Genomic DNA, 22048 nt, shown 5'->3' with positions numbered 1-22048 from the left:
AGTCTTTTTGCAACTTATTTTGTTTCTTTAGGTTACAATTGTATATCGAAGGAAAATATGATATTTCGGAAACTGTCCTTGAGCTTTAGACTGGAGCTCTACAGGAATAGTAATATAATGGATGTAAAAATATGATATTGTAGTTCATGTTGCTGTAGGTACTGAAGGCTACTTCCTGCAAACAAGTATTTTTGTGTTTCACCTCGTACGTTTGGAACTCAGTCAAATCAACAAAAAACGAAGGAAAAAAAGAATGAATTCTATATTTAACTGGCAAACTGACATTCCATGGCAGTTAAACCATATCAAAGCTACACTCCGTTCTCTAAACATCCTTGACTAGATAAACAAGCTGATTAACCCAAGCTGAAACAAAATGAGCAGTATTCACTCCAAACTATGTTTGATAAAAAATGTTTGGCTGTTGTTTACATGGAGAGTATACACACGTTGGTAAGTTGCCGCACGGTCGGAGCTACCTGTTGCTCTACATTGCTCTACATTGAGTAATCACATGGCAGCATGCCACACTTCAAAAACACATCGATTTGGTTACTGCAGATGGAAGGTAAACGGGTTCATCAGCATGCTAAGACAAGACCCGCCGTGTAAATCGACCTTTCTGGGCCTGGGTTCTCGCACGCTAAGACAGAGAATGTTTCTGGCAACACTAGCTGACATGCTGGATGGATAGCTGGGAAGATAACATCACAATTTGGTGGAATGGAGGGGGAGCAAAGCTGAACAGCAATAACATGTTTACACAAGTGAAGAGGGGCTAAAGTGTTACACTTAAACATCAGGTATATATATATATATATATATATATATAACTCTGAGTGAGGAAACATTTCATCCATCTCGATCTGTCTGTTCTGGCTCACAGGGCAAATGTGCAATATGCACACATCTAGGCCTAGATTGTTTAAAAAAAAACACTGCAGGTGTTAAATTACTTGAAGAAGCTCAATTGTTTATCGCAGTAGTGTAGCTGTTAGAACAAGTCGAGACTGCTAATGCTGACATTTTTTTAAAAATGTCTAGCCTGCAAGAAACCACGTTCATGATGATTTTTCGTCCTCCACATTGACACCTTTCACATCATCTCCATGGGACGACCAAGTCCTCACACAGAATGGAGGTACTAGATAGGCCTCAGAGTCGTCTTCCCTGATTATACTGATAACATTTGTCATCCATTGCAAAACACCAATGATACACTTAGTTATTCCACCGTGTGTCATTGGTGTGTTGTAACAGATCACACATGTTATCCAACCCACCCCCACAGAGCCATGATGCAATAGGCCCTACCTGTCATAGCAGTTGGTATCATCCAGCCAGCAGCCCTGCTTGACGATATCTACGGTTCCCGACACATTCCTCCAGGTGGCAAAGCAGTGTCTCCGCTTGTCCTTCTCACCGGCACACGTCTCGATGCCAGTGCGGTTACCCCGGTTCTCCTGGATGGCAGCAGGGTTGGGGTTGTAGTTGTAGTGGACACACTCCTGCGTCTCTGACCGGCCCAGGATAGCCCCTGAGGAACAGAGAGATGGAGACACCAGATCAAAATACTTTGAGGTGAAGGTCGAACAGCATTCCTGTTGTAAGGTGAATGTGTTAATAAATCATTTGGTTAGAATCGGTTGAAGGGCGTTCAAACACCAAACCACAGACATGAATGAATACATAAAAGAAGCCTACTGTGTCCTGCACATCAACATAGTTCATTTTGGGACAGCCCTGTCTACAGTGTAACATCATATGTCCTTTTAATCTACGACTAATCTATTGCTCTCGTGAAGCAATGCACGGATGGTGTAACTCTCCACTCACTGCAGGACAATTACAGGATGGAGGCATTAAAGACCACTTCCAGGGCTGCAGTGATCACGAACAGAGCCATCTCTCATCAGCCAGCCTCCCTCCACAGTGTGAAGCCTTACCACAGCACTGTAATTAACCAGTGGTGATGACTCGAGTGCCTCTAGAAACTGACACACACAGTCTTCAAATGCTGTGTGGGAAAATCTCTGGCCCTGGCTGATTGTGATATGATTTGTTAATGATTATGTTTGATAGGTCCAGGAGGGTAATGGGATAGAATTCCCATTCAGAGAGAACAGTCTCGTTTTCAACCGAATCAGCAGGGTTGAAATAAGTTGAATGTCATTTACTGCACTGAATCACAACACATGACAATCATTTAGCCCACTGCACCCTCACCTCATCCATTTTGAGAAGTAACCTAGGCATGAAATATTCTAGTATGCAGCTAGTAAAATACAGCCCCTATTGACAGTATGCTCCGAGCTGTACAAAGCACACTAAACACAAGTCAATCAAACAATTGCCAATAATGAATGTACTGTCACGCATAGTCAGGCTATCCTCCTTCACTGAGCCATAGACAAGACAATGAACTCAAAATATAAACATTAACCTGCGAGGCGCCAGGCACCACAGGTTGATTCATCACTGGATTAGGGCCTACTGCTTAAGGAATGTATTCACTATATCATCTCAAACACCAAAAAGGCTAGACAAAAATCATTTATATTTTAAGTATAATCCTTGAGACTTATCTAAACAACAGGAAAAAGGATTTTGAATTTAAAGTTCAAAACATAGCCTGAGAGTGCCATATGGTTTAAGAAACCACAACAATATGAGCTTGTGGTTATGGTTAACCCTGACAAAACCTCAAGTGGTAACAGTGACTGAAAACAAAAGGATATGGTGGGTGTGGTTTGACAATGGTGACACGTCTGCTTGTTAAGGCAGGGAAGAGAGGCTCTGACACAAACCAATGAACATGCAAAGGTCTTTCTCTCTCATCTCTACGTGTGCCAAATATAGGAGAACTAACCGTTTAGAAAGCTTTCTATAAATAGGCTTGCCGGCTTGATTCAGCTCAGATAGGATAAAATGCTACTGTTTAGCCTACGTAATCTATTGTAAAGTCTATTCTTAACACATTTTGTCTTCGGGGTGTAAAAAGACACACACATCCTTAATTAAAAAGAAGAAATGCATAATTTAAAAAGTACAAAGAGATATTTTGAGAGTGAGACGGAAAGAAAGACAGAGAGAAAGGGACAGAGAATCAGAGACAGGGACACAGCAAGAGACAGAAAAAGGGAGATAGAAGAAAGAGCCTGAGAGTGAGAAGAAAGAAAGAAGTCACCTGCCAAGGGCCCCCTGAGACACAGAGGGGCATCTCTTACTCTCTTCATTCCGCTCATATCTAACAGGGCCAGGGACAAGGGAGTCGGGACCTACAGTGCCGTTTTGTTCTGACAATCAATTATGAGGGACAACTAAACATAGGATAGCTAAACATGGAATGCTCTGAGCCCAGGGGCCAGAGATCTGAAAACTGGTCACGCAAGTTGAGTAAAAGAGACTGTTGGCGCTAGAGGTCGACCGATTAATCGGAATGGCCGATTTAATTAGGGCCGATTTCAAGTTTCCAACAACAATCGGAATGTATTTCTTATGTATTTCTTATACCGTTATTTAACTAGGCAAGTCAGTTAAGAACACATTCTTATGTTCAATGACGGCCTAGGAAGGGTGGGTTAACTGCCTCGTTCAGGGGCAGAACGACAGATTTGCACCTTGTCAGCTCGAGGGACCCAATCTTGCAACCTTACAGTTAACTAGTCCAACGCAATAACGACCTGCCTCTCTCTCGTTGCACTCCACAAGGAGACTGACTGCCTGTTACGCGAATGCAGTAAACCAAGGTAAGTTGCTAGCTAGCATTAAACGTATCTTATAAAAAACAATCAATCATAATCACTAGTTAACTACACATGATTGATGATATTACTAGATATTATCTAGCGTGTCCTGCGTTGCATATAATCTGACTGAGCATACAAGCATACAAGTATCTAAGTATCTGACTGAGCGGTGGTAGGCAGAAGCAGGTGCGTAAACATTCATTCAAACAGCACTTTCGTGCGTTTTGCCAGCAGCTCTTCGTTGTGCGTCAAGCATTGCGCTGTTTATGACTTCAAGCCTATCAACTCCCGAGATGAGGTTGGTGTAACCGAAGTGAAATGGCTAGCTAGTTAGCGCGCGCTAATAACGTTTCAAACTTCACTCGCTCTGAGCCTTGGGGTGGTTGTTTCCCTTGCTCTGCATGGGTAACGCTGCTTCGATGGTGGCTGTTGTCGTTGTGTTGCTGGTTCGAGCCCAGGGAGGAGCGAGGAGAGGGACGGAAGCTATACTGTTACACTGGCAATACTAAAGTGCCTATAAGAACATCCAATAGTCAAAGGTTAATGAAATACAAATGATATTGAGGGATATAGTCCTATAATTCCTATAATAACTACAAACTAAAACGTCTTACCTGGGAATATTGAAGACTCATGTTAAAAGGAACCACCAGCTTTCATATGTTCTCATGTTCTGAGCAAGGAACTTAAACGTTAGCTTTCTTACATGGCACATATTGCACTTTTACTTTCTTCTCCAACACTTTGTTTTTGCATTATTTACTTGAGGCTAAATTGATTTTATTGATGTATTATATTAAGTTAAAATAAGTGTTCATTCAGTATTGTTGTAATTGTCATTATTACAAATATTTTTTTTTTAAACAATCAGCCGATTAATCGGTATCGGCTTTTTTGGTCCTCCATTAATCGGTATCGGCGTTGAAAAATCATAATCGGTCGACCTCTAGTTAGCGCCAAGGAAGAAACAAGCCCGGGGATGAGTTGGAGTGCCACAATTGCTTGTGCTGAACTGGACTGGGCATACAGTACAGACACCATTTACTGTAGGCTACCTCTGTGGGGTCACAGTTTGACCATGTGTTTACAGTCTGTTCACTAATGATCCTGACAATGGGACATCTTCGACACTTATTCCCAAACATTTCTTCACAATTTTTTTTTGCCTCAACCAATGATGAGAATAACATCCTCACAGAGATCAGCACTGCTATAGGGAAGAAAATAGCATCTGACTTAGGGATGGGCGCGGTTAATCGAATATCCGGATATCCGAACAGACGTTCAGTATTCGAACACTTGTGAGAGTATTCATTATTTATATATATATATATATATATATATATATTTTACATTTTAACATCTTTGTCTAAATTGAATTATTCATGATACATCGTTAGACACAAGGATATACATGACATTTGACATGCTTAAATTAAAATGGGCAGAGCAGTCCAAAATGTAATTTCCTTGTTTTTTATATATATTTCCACACTATGAGGTTGGAATAATACTGTGAAAAAGTTATGATAATGTACTTTTAGTGTAAGAGCTGTTTGAACATTTCTGCTTGTTTGGCTGGATGGGATTTTTGGACCACCTGGTGATTTCACTAGATAAATTCACTAGATAAGTTAATAGACCAATAACAAATAGTTTGCCCTCCTCTCTGCCAAAAACAGCTAGTTTGCAGATTACACATTTGAGACAGGCCTCTGTCTCAAACCACCCCTAGCAAAATTCTTGCATGAGAAATTGCATTTAGCTAAGAAGCTATTTTTGTTTATTTTTTTACCATTTTAATTGAAAACAATTACAGTAAAGTACTTAATTGTTACCCATAAATAATTTGATATTGAGATAAACATGGCTGCATTGGACCTTTTAATAAAACAACAAACTTGTATTTGAATGTAGTGTTTTGAATGTAGGGTTTAGCTATGTAGCCTACGGTGCATTGAGCTACTGCTGCTTCAGACGTTATGTGGCTTTGATATTGTTTTCAGATTGTTTTCAGATGCATACAGTAAATGTAGCCTACAGTTCTGGGGACGGACAAAGTGATTTGTTTGATTTTTCAAGTACATTTTATCTCATGGGCTATAGGTTATGGGTTGCATTTTATATAAAAAGGCATTTTACTATCATACTGCATGTAGCCCTCCAGTCAGCCCTGACAACAGTATGCTATTTTCCCCACCTCAGCGACTAGCCTACAGGCGTACACCAACGGAAGGTCCACAAGACCTGACACAGATCAATACAAAACACTCATCAAAAAATGTTGAAACAAAATCAGTTTTATGATGGCAAACATCAGACTTCTCTTTCACTGTTGCTGTTAGCCTAGGCTACTGTTATAGCGGTATAGCACCCTGTGGCATTTGTCTTTTTTGTGTGACTATCTTCCCCCCCCAAAATAATTATATTATTCATTTAAAATGCCCATCCCTAACTGACTGTATGCATTCCAAAATAGCCCACATGAAGACATTTTGCTTACATTGAACACATCAAATCCATTACTCAGTCATGGCCCTAGTCCAGGAAGAGACCCATTTTCCTAATTCATATTCATAAAAGTGTAAACGATACAATAATAACAGCATAATGCCTCTTTAAAAAACAAATGGTGCTGTGGTGTGTCTGGCTGGATGGATGAAGAAAATTATTTTGGGGGGGAATTCATTTGCTAATTGCCCCTCGTGGGGATAAATCCAGGGGATTAGTTCCGGAGACACAAATCGCCATTATCAGGATTACAGGGAATCTCTTGGAATTACTGTCACATCCACGCCTGGTGGAGGAGGAGGAAGGCACAGCCGAAGATGCACATCATTCGTCGAAGCCCCAATACCATGATTACAGATCTGGGCCAGCACAAATCACAAAAGAGCCCTGTTCAAAAGTCAGTTTGTTAATTGACTACTGGGGGATAGTTGGATTGGGCAGGACCTTTGACAATGTTGTATGGACGGGAGCCAACACATAAACATCATTCCATCTTGACAATCTCAAATAGGCTACGCTAGACTCACTCTAGACAACCCCTAGCCTAAACCTTCTTCCATCATAGGAGCTTCTGTATCCACTATACTCCTCAAAATATTTGGCCCTCATCACAAGCAGCAGGTTTACTAGGGGTTAATCCATTGGTCCAAACAGGGAGTCGACAGAATATCTAAATAATCTTTTAAAACCCTAATTGAAAACTACAGCAATGCAATTAGAATGCCCAAGTGCCGGTTCTAAACAACTGAAGAGCCATACTGTAGGCATTTTCCTCAGATTCGGTGGCACAACCAAGATGGCTTAAAAAAAACTTTGCCAGCTCATCAAGTCTGTCTGTGGCAGACTCCTCTGATTATCTTGTCCATTCCAGAGCAGGCTGGGCATCCCGGATTAAGTGGGAGGGGGATGTGATTTGAAATTATGCCAAAGGGGGGAGCAAAGATACTTTCTCTTGTGCTCCATCTCCACAGGGTGTAACAGGCACTCCACTCCCCCCATGGACGTGAAACAAGTGCAGTTATAAATATAGCTTGTATTTAGAGATCCACACATACAATCAACTACTGATATCAAAATAGATGACTCATCTTATTTTAACCTTTATTTTTACTAGGCAAGTCGGTTAAGAACAAATTCTTATTTACAATGACGGCCTAGGAACAGTAGCTTAACTGCCCTGTTCAGGGGTAGAACAGCAGATTTTTACCTTGTCAGCTCTGGGATTCGATTTCACAACCTTTCGGTTACTGGCCCAATGCTCTAACCACTAGGATACCTGCCGCCCCATCCTATGGCTTTGATAACCTCATCAACTATAACATTTGGCCTAGGCTATGTTGGTTGTTCCACAAAATCAGTGCCTTTTGAGTCCCCTAACAGAAATTGTGCAACATCAATATTGAATAACAGCATTTTAAACAGTGTTTCCCCTATATGCATTTAGCAGCAGCGCACCGCTGCTTCTAAATCGGGTGTGCCACTGCAAAAAAACATAATTACAAAAAATTAAGAAAATAATAATGGAGACATTTTTGGGGGGGGTGGTAAAGCGTTTTCTGTTTAAACTTAAACACCTAAATCCAGATATGAAGCATGTAGAAAAAGGAGCAGTCTATTTTTAAAGAAGATAATCTTTGAGAATTAACAATCACCAAAATAAAAACGGTATAGTCAGTATAGTTAGAATCAAAAATTCAAAAAATTGAATGTTATGGGGCCCCCACTGATTTTGTTATAATGTTTGAGTCACTCAGATAGCATTGGAACAAGGCATAACCCATGGTAAAATGTGTATCATTTCATTAAATTAGCATTAAAACAGCAAATTGTCTCTCAGCCCCATGGTGTAGAATTGCAAAACATTTGCTTTGAAGGTGCAATTATTTTCTCAGCCCCATGACAAAAGGTGTGGAATTACAGGAAACTAGCTTTAAAAAGGTACATTATGCAGAAATTGCTCAGCCATTTCCTGGTTGCAAAAATTATAATAGTTTGTCTAATTTCAGTTTGTGACAAAACAAGGAGTCATTGTGTAGAGCAGGTATTCCCAAACTGGGGTAAGCGCAATTCTTTTCTCCTTCACATTTTCAAACAGTCCATTTATATTTTCCAATGGAGCTATACATTTGGGTGAGTTTTTTCTCTCGCCCGAGTAGCCTCATTTCACTGCCAAAAATAAAATGAAACCATCTAGTGTTCAGCGAAATAATAACAACACAATGTCAAATACAGGTAGCCTAGTCAAATAAATAACATCCAATCACATTAACCATTACTCTCTCGTGGGAATTCCCCAAACGGTCCGTATGCAGCCAAGCGTAGCTGCTGCTCATGTTGGTATCTGTACTGATGGCACAAAAGCCATGACAGGGAGACATAGTGGAGTGGTAATGCGTGTGCAAGCATTTGCTCCCATGCCACTTGGGTACACTGCAGCATCCACCGAGAGGCTCTTGCTGCCAAGGGAATGCATGACAGCTTGAAAGACGTTTTGGACACAACAGTGAAAATGGTTAACTTTATTAAAGCAAGGCCCCTGAACTCTCGGGTATTTTCTGCACTATGCAAATGATACGGGCAGCGACCATGTAACGCTTTTACAACATACAAAGCAAGTTCCTTATTTTCTGTATATCGTGTTGTTGTTGGCGCATACAGTATGTATGTACGTATGTATGTACAGTGGGGCAAAAAAGTATTTAGTCAGCCACCAATTGTGCAAGTTTCCCACTTAAAAAGACGAGGCCTGTAATTTTTATCATAGGTACACTTCAACTATGACAGACAAAACGAGAAAAAAAATCCAGAAAATCACATTGTAGGATTTTTAATGAATTTATTTGCAAATTATGGTGGAAAATAAGTATAATGCATAATGCATTTACAGTTTTATTCAAATGTTTTCAAGATCTGGTGACAAATAATGCATTCTGAATATTGCATTTATTGTAATGGACACCTATGATGTGTGTAAAATACTTTTTTGAAGTTTGTACTGATTATAATGAGCTAATGCTAAGCTATTTGCCAGCTGTGTATGTGTGGTGCCATGTTTGTTGACATTATACATGGAAGTCTGTGTAGTACTTGTGCATTATTTCTTCACCCTAGTAAAGTTTAAATTAATATCATGGCATTTGCATGAAAAGCACTCACCTCATTTCTGAACATTTAGGCCTAATTGTTACTCCTGGGAACAAACAAGGGGCCAAATAGTTGATCAAAGTAAACTGTAACAAAACAGGACTGTTTTCAGGTGAAAATTGGATTGTTTCCCCCTGATCTCTTTTAGAGCCCACAACATCACATTTGTTTGCAGTTGGAGTGATAAGCAGCAAACTGGTGCTGAGACCAATGAGGCTGCCGGAGCTGGACAGACATTCCAGCCAGGATTAAGGGATCTGACTTCATCACTGTGTTTAGCTGTTTTACAGTATGAATGAATGGGCCTGCAGTCTGCAGTCTTTGTGTCTGATGAACAACATTAGGACAACATGGGGTTTAGAACAGGCCATTTGTTTTCAGAGAGGGGGGGGGGGGGGGTATCTTTTCCGTCTATTCAAGTTCAACAATTTTTTTGTCTTTCTGTGTATATTCTGTGGCTCTGCATTTCCAGGATATGCAGTTGTGTGTGTGTCTCTTTGTCTCTGTGTGTGTATTATTGTGCTTGGTTTTGGAGGCCTTTCAAAACAGCACCCTGTTGTTATTAAAGGGGTCCCAGACTTTACACACACAGGGCGGGATGCCAAAGTCTGACAGCTGATTATGGGGGTTTGGGGTAAGTACCCCTTTGACACTTTCATACCTGTTGGTGGGCTAATTACTAGCATAACGATTGACTGTAATTGCTACTCCAGTGCAGTCCATAGAGTTAAGTGCCCTAAAGAGTTAAGTGCCCTAAAGTTAAGTTTGAGTCACATCAAACTCCCTCTTGTGAAATGAGCCTGGAATGCCAAACCATAAAGCACTTCTCCATAGAAACACAGGAAAGTTTTCTCCAACTGTTGTGTTACATTTGGTCCTAGTGTGTGCCATGGGTGGCTGCAGGTTGAGTCTGATGAGTGCTTTAAATTCAATGCTCCTTTGGGCCTTATTCTAAGTACAGATGAGAACAGAATGTTCTCTCTGACAGGAGGAACAACAGGAGCATGGAGGAGCAAACCATGGGGAAACAAGGCATTTGTATGATTTCCAAATCATTTGCCCTTTTAAAGTGAACAATTTTGACTTCACAGTTACAACTGTTGAATGTAAATAATTCATACAAGCACAGTGCTATGGCCTGCAACACCATCTTGGTTTCTGTAATCCACCTCAGTGAGCACTGCAAGATAATAAAAAAGTCAGATAATCCAATTTGAGGTCAAAGTATTTATCCGGTTATGGAACCTGTGTTAAAAGAAAGGTCAACAAACCAGTTGTAGAAAAGTCATCCATGCACCTTTTTAATTTGTGAAATCCGCAGTCGATTGCATCGAGCAAGTGCTGTCCCACATAGCACACTGTAAGAGTTCTGATAACGATCTGAAGAAACAACAAACAAACCGGTCCCGTACCGCTGTCTGCTATTTGTTATGGCAACTCTTTAGCATGCTACGAGTGGGATGGTGGTTCGTTTTGTTGACTGAGAGGCCAGGTCTTTTGTCGGACAAGCGTCCCTTTTGGAGATCACTACCTGATATACGGGGGGTATTTTTTTGAGTTTTAAAACTCTTGAGAAAAGGGAGAGAGCAAACAAACTCCAGGAAACGATCTAACCGCAAGATGGGGGCTCTATGGTGGTATATGTGATACGGAGGCAGACAAACTTCCATCAGAGAGCCATTAATGAATCATGTTGAGGCAGGTCACATAGAGAGATTATATTTGGATAGCGAGCACATGGGGGTGGAAAGACCTTTCTGTAATTATGGTGAGGTACAGTGCAGTACACAGAGTTACACCTGACAGTAAAGGGTAGAAAGATGCGGGAGATCAACCTAATATCACCCTACAGAGGGGGACGCTAAGGGGAGACGGACAAATATGGTATGTGTAAGGTTGCAAAATTCCGGTAACTTTCCCAAATTTTCCAGAAATCCTGGTTGGAGAATTCCAGTTTTTCTGTTTATGCCATCCCAATTCCAGGAATTATCCAGCCAGGATTTCTGTAAAACCTGGGAACTTGGGGAAAGTTACCAGAATTTTTCAACCCTAGGTATGTCGCTGGTTTTATGCCCAGAATCTTTGTGAAGACCATTTTCTACTGTAGCTTAAGGAGGCCTTAGCTTGTTTCTACTGCAGCTAGGCTCTACAGTCGCTAGTCTCTAACGTAGCTCGTCTCTACTGTAGCTGGTTTCTGGCTGGTGAACTTTGTTTGATCATTTGCTTGGAGGCAGTCCCCTGCTCAGGATGCAAGGTTAGGCCATCACAATGAGGGGCGTTGTTGCCTAATGTGACCAGAGAACCTTTGGTAATGAGCAGTACACATTCTAACTGCACTCTTTTGAGGGGCCCCTCTTGTAAGAGCCACTAAGGGTAGACTAATGCGATAATTGTAGTCGAAGAGAGGAACTGCTTAAAATTCAAGATAGAGGAGAGGGCGGGATTTTGGGGCTTTTGTTGTACAATAAAAAATCAAATTTACATATGAAACAGTGGAGGCTTATGAGTGAAATTGACCTTTTCTGCATAGAAAAACACGCTGGTCACAGGACTTCAGAATATAACAACCAGTTCAATTTCTATGCCCGTTGCTTGGTTGTTAGCCCAATGGTGCATAGAGTTTGGTTGGGTAAGCCTAAATGTGTTGAAAAGTCTGCTAGGTCTAGGTCTACATCAGGAGAACAAAGGGGATAACAATTTATCTATGACAAAACATAGCCAACCCCTTAAATGCCAATTGTGTTTTTACCAAATATTAACAACAACCTATTTGTTGTACAACTGACAGAAAAGAACATATGTTGAGCCCCAAAGGGAAACAACACACCCTAATCCCCAATAGACTACAATGTACATATCACCCTAATCGATATATAGTGCACTACTTTTGACCAGGTCAAAAGGTCACATTTGGAATAGGGATACGGTTCCATATGGGACACAGACTGGCTCCCCATCCAGAGCCAGCTGTGTGTGACTGGGCCCCATTGGCCTTAGTCTGACATGCCTATGGGCAAAGCAGGTAATGCCCATATACATGGCCCTTCTGGCAAACCTTTGAACACGCATTATAATTTAACACACCATAGTCTAGTTGGTGTATTTCATGATGTGTGTGCGTGAGTGTGTGAGAGAGACGTAGGCCTATAGATGTAAGCCTATATAAAGAAAGAGAGCAAGAGAGAGAAAGTGAGAGAGAAAGCATGTGTGCGTGCACTCCCTTACTACTTTTTAACAAAACAATTAATTCTGGACTTGATTCTGAGAAACTGGCAAATTAAGACATAATTCAACAGACAAGAGAGTTTCTTTTGAAAGTGTGACAACAACCCAGCAGACTTTCTTTTGCTTCCCTCCAATCAAATGTACAACTAGTTTAAAAGATACAGGGGCAGTGTAATTAACCGTTCTCCAGGCACTCATCCAGCTATGGTATCCTTTGCACAAGCAATCTGCCCATGCCACAACCTTTGCATAGGGCCTTTCCTATCAACAGGCCACCAAAATTCCAAACCGCTCGCATTATACTTAAGGGATGTGATCAGTAGGACACAGTGTTGTGAAGTGTTCAGACATGAATAGGCCTATATTATGTAGAACATATGTCAGCTGCTCTATTCGTGATATTTCTATCTGCAACCTGCAGAACGTTACGACCCAGGCAATCGAGCAATGAAACTTACCACTTCCTCAAAATAACATCAACATAGCTCCGCCATGACGGTGTGCCAGGTGCGGATCAAGTAGCATTGAGGTGAGGTGTTTGTGTAACTGACATTTACCCTCTATTGAGGTCAAAGTCCTGCTTGGGGGAAACCCATTCAGGTAAAGCGAGTAGATTGCTTTAGTTCAATCTCATCTGTTATGTGGCCTAGCTAGGCCCTGTTTACTATGCACTGACTGCACTCTGCCTAATGCTAAGGAAATGAAGCTTTGACTCAGGAGATGACTTGAGTCTTTGCCCCCCACCTCTCCCTGCTCTGTGCAAAGGGGCTTTTGTGGAGTGCAGAGTGATAAGGACATATGTCTCTCAGGGCAGATGCAGGCAGCATTTGCCTTGTTTCAAACAAAACCGCCACACACACACACATACACACACACGGAGTGCCAACAAGGAATATCTAAAAACATATTTTTTGTCAAACTAACTGCTTTCTTTGGGATGTACTGAAAATAAACAAGTAGCTGTGTTGTTGTTCAGTTAAAGAAAACAAAAGTGAAATCTACTGTACAACATATCATTATATACAGTAGGCCTTTGCATAACGATAGGCAAATAACATTCCATACAGTAGCTATGCATGAACGTATAGGTAACTGCCAAAATAAATTAAACACCAACAGAAAGTGTCTTAACAGGGCGATCGGCCACCACGAGCCACCAGAATAACTTCAATGCGCCTTGGCATAAATTCTACAAGTGTCTGGAACTCTATTGGAGGGATGCGACACCTTTCTTTCATGAGAAATTCAATCATTTGGTGTTTTGTTGATGGTGGTGGAAGACGCTGTTTCAGGTGCCGCTCCAGAATCTCCCATAAGTGTTCAATTGGGTTGAGATCTGGTAACTGAAACTCACCCTTTAAACCCCCTATGATCCTTTGAGAGTCACTGAGATCCCTCTTTCAAAGTCACTGAGATCTCTTCTAGCCATGGTTGACAAAATGATGGGCAACTGGGCACATTTTTATACATGAACCTAAGCATTATTGGATGTTAATTGCTTAATATACTCAGGAACAACACCTGTGTGGAAGCAGCTGCTCTTAATATACTTTATATCCCTCATTTAGTCAAGCATTTCCTTTATTTTACCTGTACCTATCTACAGTGCCTTGCGAAAGTATTCGGCCCCCTTGAACTTTGCGACCTTTTGCCACATTTCAGGCTTCAAACATAAAGATATAAAACTGTATTTTTTTGTGAAGAATCAACAACAAGTGGGACACAATCATGAAGTGGAACGACATTTATTGGATATTTCAAACTTTTTTAACAAATCAAAAACTGAAAAATTGGGGGTGCAAAATTATTCAGCCCCTTTACTTTCAGTGCAGCAAACTCTCTCCAGAAGTTCAGTGAGGATCTCTGAATGATCCAATGTTGACCTAAATGACTAATGATGATAAATACAATCCACCTGTGTGTAATCAATTCTCCGTATAAATGCACCTGCACTGTGATAGTCTCAGAGGTCCGTTAAAAGCGCAGAGAGCATCATGAAGAACAAGGAACACACCAGGCAGGTCCGAGATACTGTTGTGAAGAAGTTTAAAGCCGGATTTGGATACAAAAAGATTTCCCAAGCTTTAAACATCCCAAGGAGCACTGTGCAAGTGATAATATTGAAATGGAAGGAGTATCAGACCACTGCAAATCTACCAAGACCTGGCCGTCCCTCTAAACTTTCAGCTCATACAAGGAGAAGACTGATCAGAGATGCAGCCAAGAGGCCCATGATCACTCTGGATGAACTGCAGAGATCTACAGCTGAGGTGGGAGACTCTGTCCAACGGACAACAATCAGTCGTATATTGCACAAATCTGACCTTTATGGAAGTGGCAAGAAGAAAGCCATTTCTTAAAGATATCCATAAAAAGTGTTGTTTAAAGTTTGCCACAAGCCACCTGGGAGACACACCAAACATGTGGAAGAAGGTGCTCTGGTCAGATGAAACCAAAATTGAACTTTTTGGCAACAATGCAAAATGTTATGTTTGGCGTAAAAGCAACACAGCTGAACACACCATCCCCACTGTCAAACATGGTGGTGGCAGCATCATGGTTTGGGCCTGCTTTTCTTCAGCAGGGACAGGGAAGATGGTTAAAATTGATGGGAAGATGGATGGAGCCAAATACAGGACCATTCTGGAAGAAAACCTGATGGAGTCTGCAAAAGACCTGAGACTGGGACAGAGATTTGTCTTCCAACAAGACAATGATCCAAAACATAAAGCAAAATCTACAATGGTTCAAAAATAAACATATCCAGGTGTTAGAATGGCCAAGTCAAAGTCCAGACCTGAATCCAATCGAGAATCTGTGGAAAGAACTGAAAACTGCTGTTCACAAATGCTCTCCATGCAACCTCACTGAGCTCGAGCTGTTTTGCAAGGAGGAATGGGAAAACATTTCAGTCTCTCGATGTGCAAAACTGATAGAGACATACCCCAAGCGACTTACAGCTGTAATCGCAGCAAAAGGTGGCGCTACAAAGTATTAACTTAAGGGGGCTGAATAATTTTGCACGCAAAATTTTCAGTTTTTGATTTGTTAAAAAAGTTTTAAATATCCAATAAATGTCGTTCCACTTCATGATTGTGTTCCACTTGTTGTTGATTCTTCACAAAAAAATACAGTTTTATATCTTTATGTTTGAAGCCTGAAATGTGGCAAAAGGTCGCAAAGTTCAAGGGGGCCGAATACTTTCGCAAGGCACTGTACATAAGAAAATATCCAGGCAATACAACTGTGATTTCAGAGCCCAGGTCAGAATCACTTCATAATCAAACCTATACTGAAACATCAACAACCAAAATAGGGTAAAATATAGCCTCATTCTGTTCTTACATCACAGAAATACTCAAATAATCTAGTGGAGGGGATTCTCACATTAACAATCTTCCTGAATAAAAAGACTGGTCTCATAGACTAGACGTAACATAGCAAATGTAAATCCGGGACACTCAAATTAGTATGATGTGTTACGTTTGGTATGGTTACACGAGACCAGTTACTTAACCCTTTGACATGTACGAACACACGGGTGTGATCATTCTACAGTGGTCCCTGCAGTGTGCCCTCAAAGCGATGTGATTAGAACACTTATTTATAAAGTCCAGTTACGATTGATGCAACAGTCAGCGTTTGAACAGGACACTGTTTTTTCAGAATTTTTTTTGCACAAACAGTATTTACAACGTTATGTCCTCAATGCGAGCAGTTTATTTTTGGATGCAATGGTCAGACATTCACAGAAGAAACAGCAGCATAACACAATTCTCATCCAAACCCAGAAAATGTGGGCTACATTAGTCATAGCGCCAACTGAAGTAAGAGTGACCTAACACAAGCGGTCATATTTAGCTAACTCTCGGCTGACAGAAACCATAATATGAGTTAGCTAATAGCAATTACTATTTACAATTCATCACATCACAGGTCACTTCACCAGTGACCTAAATAATTTAGTAAAACACTTTCTAAAAATCAATGGGTAGTTTGTGCGCGCCGCCATGTTTGTTTTTTCACATCAACTAATGACATGAGGTTACAAGATGAGTTGGGTCTGTTTGCAGTAGAGGTCGACTGATTAATCGGAATGGCCAATTAATTAGGGCCTATTTCAAGATTTCATAACAATCGGAACTCAGTATTTTTTTCTTGGGTTAACGGTGGGTTAACTGCCTTGTTCAGGGGCAGAACGACAGATTTTCACCTTGTCAGCTCGAGGGACCCAATCTTGCAACCTTACATACCTTTAACTAGTCCAACGCAATAACGACCTGCCTCTCTCTCGTTGCACTCCACAAGGAGACTGACTGCCTGTTACGCGAATGCAGTAAGCCAAGGTAAGTTGCTAGCTAGCATTAAACGTATCTTATAAAAAACAATCAATCATAATCACTAGTTAACTACACATGATTGATGATATTACTAGATATTATCTAGTGTGTCCTGCGTTGCATATAATCTGACTGAGCATACAAGCATACAAGTATCTAAGTATCTGACTGAGCGGTGGTAGGCAGAAGCAGGCGAGTAAACATTCATTCAAACAGCACTTTCGTGCGTTTTGCCAGCAGCTCTTCGTTGTGCGTCAAGCATTGCGCTGTTTATGACTTCAAGCCTATCAACTCCCGAGATGAGGCTGGTGTAACCGAAGTGAAATGGCTAGCTAGTTAGCGCCCGCTAATAGCATTTCAAACATCACTCGCTCTGAGCCTTCTAGTAGTTGTTCCCCTTGCTCTGCATGGGTAACGCTGCTTCGATGGTGGCTGTTGTCGTTGTGTTGCTGGTTCGAGCCCAGGGGGGAGCAAGGAGAGGGACGGAAGCTATACTGTTACACTGGCAATACTAAAGTGCCTATAAGAACATGCAATAGTCAAAGGTTAATGAAATACAAACGGTATAGAGGGAAATAGTCCTATAATTCCTATAATAACTTCAACCTAAAACTTCTTACCTGGGAATATTGAAGACTCATGTTAAACGGAACCACCAGCTTTCATATGTTCTGAGCAAGGAACTGAAACGTTAGCTTTCTTACATAGCACATATTGCACTTTTACTTTCTTCTCCAACACTTTGTTTTTGCATTATTTAAACCAAATTGAACATGTTTCATTATTTACTTGAGGCTAAATTGATTTTATTGATGTATTATATTAAATTAAAATAAGTGTTCATTCAGTATTGTTGTAATTGTCATTATTACAAATAAATAAATAAGAATCAGCCAATTTAATCGGTATTGGCCTTTTTGGTCCTCCAATAATCGGTATCGGTGTTGAAAAATCATAGTCGGTCGACCTCTAGTTTGCAGTATGCATGTTGAAGGGGGGAGTGTCGTCTACCATCATTCACTTCCACCATTCACTTCCGGAAGTTTACTCGAAAGAGAAGCAAACCATCACTTCACCTAATTTTGTTATAACATATTTGGTCGTAAAGATTACGTGACAACCAGAATGAATTGTATGATGTCAACAAAAATGGTGCCACACATAGCTTGCAATTAGCTTAGTATTAGCTCATCATAATCAGTACAAACTTCATAAAAGTATTTTACACACATCATATGTGTCCAATTACAATCTATGCAAGAATCGGAATGCATGAAGTTCACATACACCTGAGCCAAATACATTTAAACTCAGATTTTCACAATTCCTGACATTTAATCAGAGTAAATATTCCCTTTCTTAGGTCAGTTAGGATCACCGCTTTATTTTAAGAATGTGAAATGTCAAAATAATAGTAGAGAGAATTATTTCTTAAAGCTTTCATTTCTTTAATCACATTCCCAGTGGGTCAGAAGTTTACATACACTCAATTAGTAGTTGGTAGTATTGCCTTTAAATTGTTTAACTTGGGTCAAATGTTTCGGGTAGCCTTCCACAAGCTTCCCACAATAAGTTGGGTGAATTTTGGCCCATTCCTCCTGACAGAGCTGGTGTAAATTAGTCAGGTTTGTAGGCCTCCTTGCTTTTCAGTTCTGCCCACAAATTTTCCATAGGATTGTGGTCAGGGCTTTGTGATGGCCACTCCAATACCTTGACTTTGTTGTCCTTAAGCCATTTTGCCACAACTTTGGAAGCATGCTGGGATCATTGTCCATTTGGAAGGCCCATTTGCGACCAAGCTGTAACTTCCTGACTGATATCTTGAGATGTTGCGTCAATATAGCCACATAATTGTCCTCCCTACATGATGCAATCTATTTTGTGAAGTGCACCAGCCCCTCCTGCAGCAAAGCACCCCCACAACAAGATGTTGCCACCCGTTCTTTACGGTTGGAATGGTGTACTTCGGCTTGCAAGTCTCCCCATTTTTCCTCCGAACATAACGATGGTCATTATGGCCAAACAGTTCTATTTTTGTTTCATCAGACCAGAGGACATTTCTCCAAAAAGTATGATCTTTGTCCCCATGTGCAGTTGCAAACCATAGTCTGGCTTGTTTTAATGACGGTTTTGGAGCAGTGGCTTCTCCTTGAGTGGCCTTTCAGGTTATGTCAATATAGGACTTGTTTTACTGTGGATATAGATACTTTTGTACCTGTTTCCTCCAGCATGTTTACAAGGTCCTTTGCTGTTGTTCTGGGATTGATTTGCACCTTTCGCACCAAAGTACGTTCATCTCTAAGAGATTGAACGCGTCTCCTTCCTGAGCGGTATAACAGCTGTGTGGTCCCATGGTGTTTATACTTGCGCACTATTGTTTGTACAGATGAACGTGGTACTTTCAGGCATTTGGAAATTGCTCCACGGATGAACCAGACTTGTGGAGGTCTACAAACTATAGTTTGTTAACAACAAAATTGTGGATCGGTTGAAAAACTTGTTTTAATGACTCCAACCTAAGTGTATGTAAACTTCCGACTTCAACTGTACATACGGTATGCTACAGTAGAAACAACACGATATACAGAAACGAAAATGATAACGTAATAAGGCACTTACTTTGAAAGGAACGCACAGATGTTCGAAGTTGTTATTAGTAGTGAAGGCAATGCCAACACCAGCCGGAAAATGTGCCAGGGAGGAAAAAGTTTATGCAACTCAATAAAGCCTCAAATGTAAATTGTCCGCAACAGTGAAATGGTCTACTTCTATATTAATTAAAGAGGAGACGGAATACACCTATATTCAAACTGTTGTTAGAAAATAAAACTGGTTAGAAAATCATTTGAAATTAAAAGTTGAAACCTAGCCTGTAATTAGCAGGCAGTGTGCCTTGGTTTGAGGGCAGCTTGGGTTAACTGTCCTGTTGTGTAACAATCATATTTTGGAACTGAGTGCATTCTGACATTACGCGCAATAAAAAAAAACTCCCACTGGGGCGACCATTAGAGATATTTGGAACTTATGCATGAAAAGTAATGCAAAAACTAAAGTAGGCTGTTTGGTCAGGGTGGATGGGTGGGCCTATAATGCGAACTTCTGGCAACCCAAAGGTTGCATGTTCGAATCTCATCACAGGCAACTTTAGCATTTTAGCAACTACTTAACATGATAGCTGACCCAAACCCGTTAACCTAACTCTTAGTCTTGCTAACGTTAGCCACCCAGCTAATGTTAGCATTAGCCACCTAGCTAACGTTAGCCACAACAAATTGGAATGTCAAACGCCATATTTGTAACATATATTTTACAAATTGCATTTCGTAACATATTGTATGAATTCCAATTTGTAACATATCATATGAATTGTAATTCGTAACATATCATATGAAATGGATGATGGACATCCCCAAATCAATACATATCATACGAAATGTAACATATCATACTAATTGTTGCGTCCTGGATTTACCTTTAATATGTTACGTCTACCCCCGAGTCCAGGTTGTCATAAAATATGTAGCAATTTTGACATAGCATGCAAAGCACACATTGCATTAATCATTGCACCATATGCATTATATATACAGCTAGCTGCTCACAATCTGATGCAAACGTTGCCTCCTTCCTCCACATAAACTCCCTTTCCATTTTATCTCACTATAGTGGCTAGAAATGGCTATGGTTGTATAGAAGATTAACATAGGCCTAAAAATAATCTAATAGTGGACATTGTGTACAGTCAGTTCCATTCAAAAAACTGTCCTGTTTCAAGAGCTATATTGTACATTCGATCGCGTTCCCGCGTCATATGACCCGCAGCACTGAGAACACCAAACAGGGACAGTAGCCTAGGCTCTGTCATGCACGAAGTAGGATAAACTATAACATTATCATAGATCTACAATGTGATATCGATGCGTGTGAAGATATGTTGATTGCATGCCTGAAAACGTAATCAATTGTTGATATTTTAAAACAGTTTCCTATCTAATACCCACCTGAGGAAAATGAGATGAGAAAGACTCCGAATGCCAGTTTCGTTGCTGCTCCCATTTTCAAATCAAATGTCAAATCCTTTATTTCGATTAAATCCCGGTGTCACAAATCCTAGGGATTAGCGTCCAACCTATCAGAGTACCTTTTTACAGCAAATGCATCGGATGATTGCCTGATTGAAAGAGCTGCAATGCCAGCAACATGGAGTAGGGTCACAGAAACGTTTGCATTAAAATATCCACATCAGAGTCCTTGGTGTTTATTGTATTCTTGTGGGATGTGACATGGCTTGCATCATATGGAAAGAAAAAAAAAAACTTGTCTTGAATGGATCTAACTACAGCAGAAAGTTACTGCAAAAAAAATAAAATACACCGACGAATAGCTTGTCTGGCTACTGGTTAGTGCACTTGCTGCATGGTGTATCCATTCCGCACACAATAATGCAACATTTTCGCATTTTAGAACCAATGTATTGCCTAGAGTAGCTCCTAGCAAAAATAATCACAAACTGTTACTTTGTTGCAACTGTCCGACTAGATAGCTAACTAGCGATAACCTTTCAGCTGGACTGCTATGGTTTGCATAAGTTTTTGATTACCAAAATTGCTTACTGGTTACCTCACTAGTTATAGCTCCAATGCAATGAGTAGAGTGTGTGTAATTACACCTTAATGACCAAGATACATGCTTGTAAAATTGTTCCAGGAAGCGTGCTCCATTCTAACAACATTCCTCTTTTCCCAAATCACGTGCGATCAATCCAAAGGAAAGTTAACGCCGGAGAAAACATTAGCCAGAGATTCTACCAAAGGCTGTGTGGATTCCAAGCGTTCTGTTTGTCCACAACATGAAAATAACGCAAGAAGGCGTGTGGCATTCACGAAAAGGAGAACAAACTAAATAATCTAAAGAAATCCGTTAGAAGTAGCTAGTCTCTTTCGTCGAGTTTTCTTGGTTTAATGTTGAGGTTTTCCTTGACCGACTCCAGTCGATATAATTCTCATTCCTTCTTCCAGAGCGGACTGTACTCAAGATGGCTGCTTGCACAGATTGTTTTTGTTTTTTTCCATACTCATC

The 22048-nt window shown here is 40.6% G+C and overlaps 1 protein-coding gene across 2 annotated transcripts in view; it reads right to left on the bottom strand.

Annotated features, from left to right (window-relative positions):
- LOC139399688 (activin receptor type-2A-like) overlaps positions 1-22029 on the bottom strand; it is a 48210-nt gene extending 26181 nt beyond the window's left edge. Inside the window, exons 1-2 of one of the 2 annotated variants that reach the window (XM_071144981.1) lie at positions 20971-22029; positions 1315-1537 (exon numbers count right to left, since the gene is read on the bottom strand). In XM_071144981.1, the coding sequence (XP_071001082.1) occupies positions 1315-1537; positions 20971-21025 (278 nt within the window). In that variant the 5' untranslated portion in view covers positions 21026-22029. The remainder of the gene's footprint in view (positions 1-1314; positions 1538-20970) is intronic. The other variant, XM_071144980.1, reaches the window with a different exon arrangement.
- Between the last annotated feature and the right edge of the window lie 19 nt (positions 22030-22048).

The sequence above is a fragment of the Oncorhynchus clarkii genome, chromosome 3 (genome assembly GCF_045791955.1).
Source record: "Oncorhynchus clarkii lewisi isolate Uvic-CL-2024 chromosome 3, UVic_Ocla_1.0, whole genome shotgun sequence".
Taxonomy (NCBI): Eukaryota; Metazoa; Chordata; class Actinopteri; order Salmoniformes; family Salmonidae; genus Oncorhynchus; species Oncorhynchus clarkii.
Note: the sequence above shows the minus strand (reverse complement) of the source record. Positions and strands in the feature narration are given on the sequence as shown.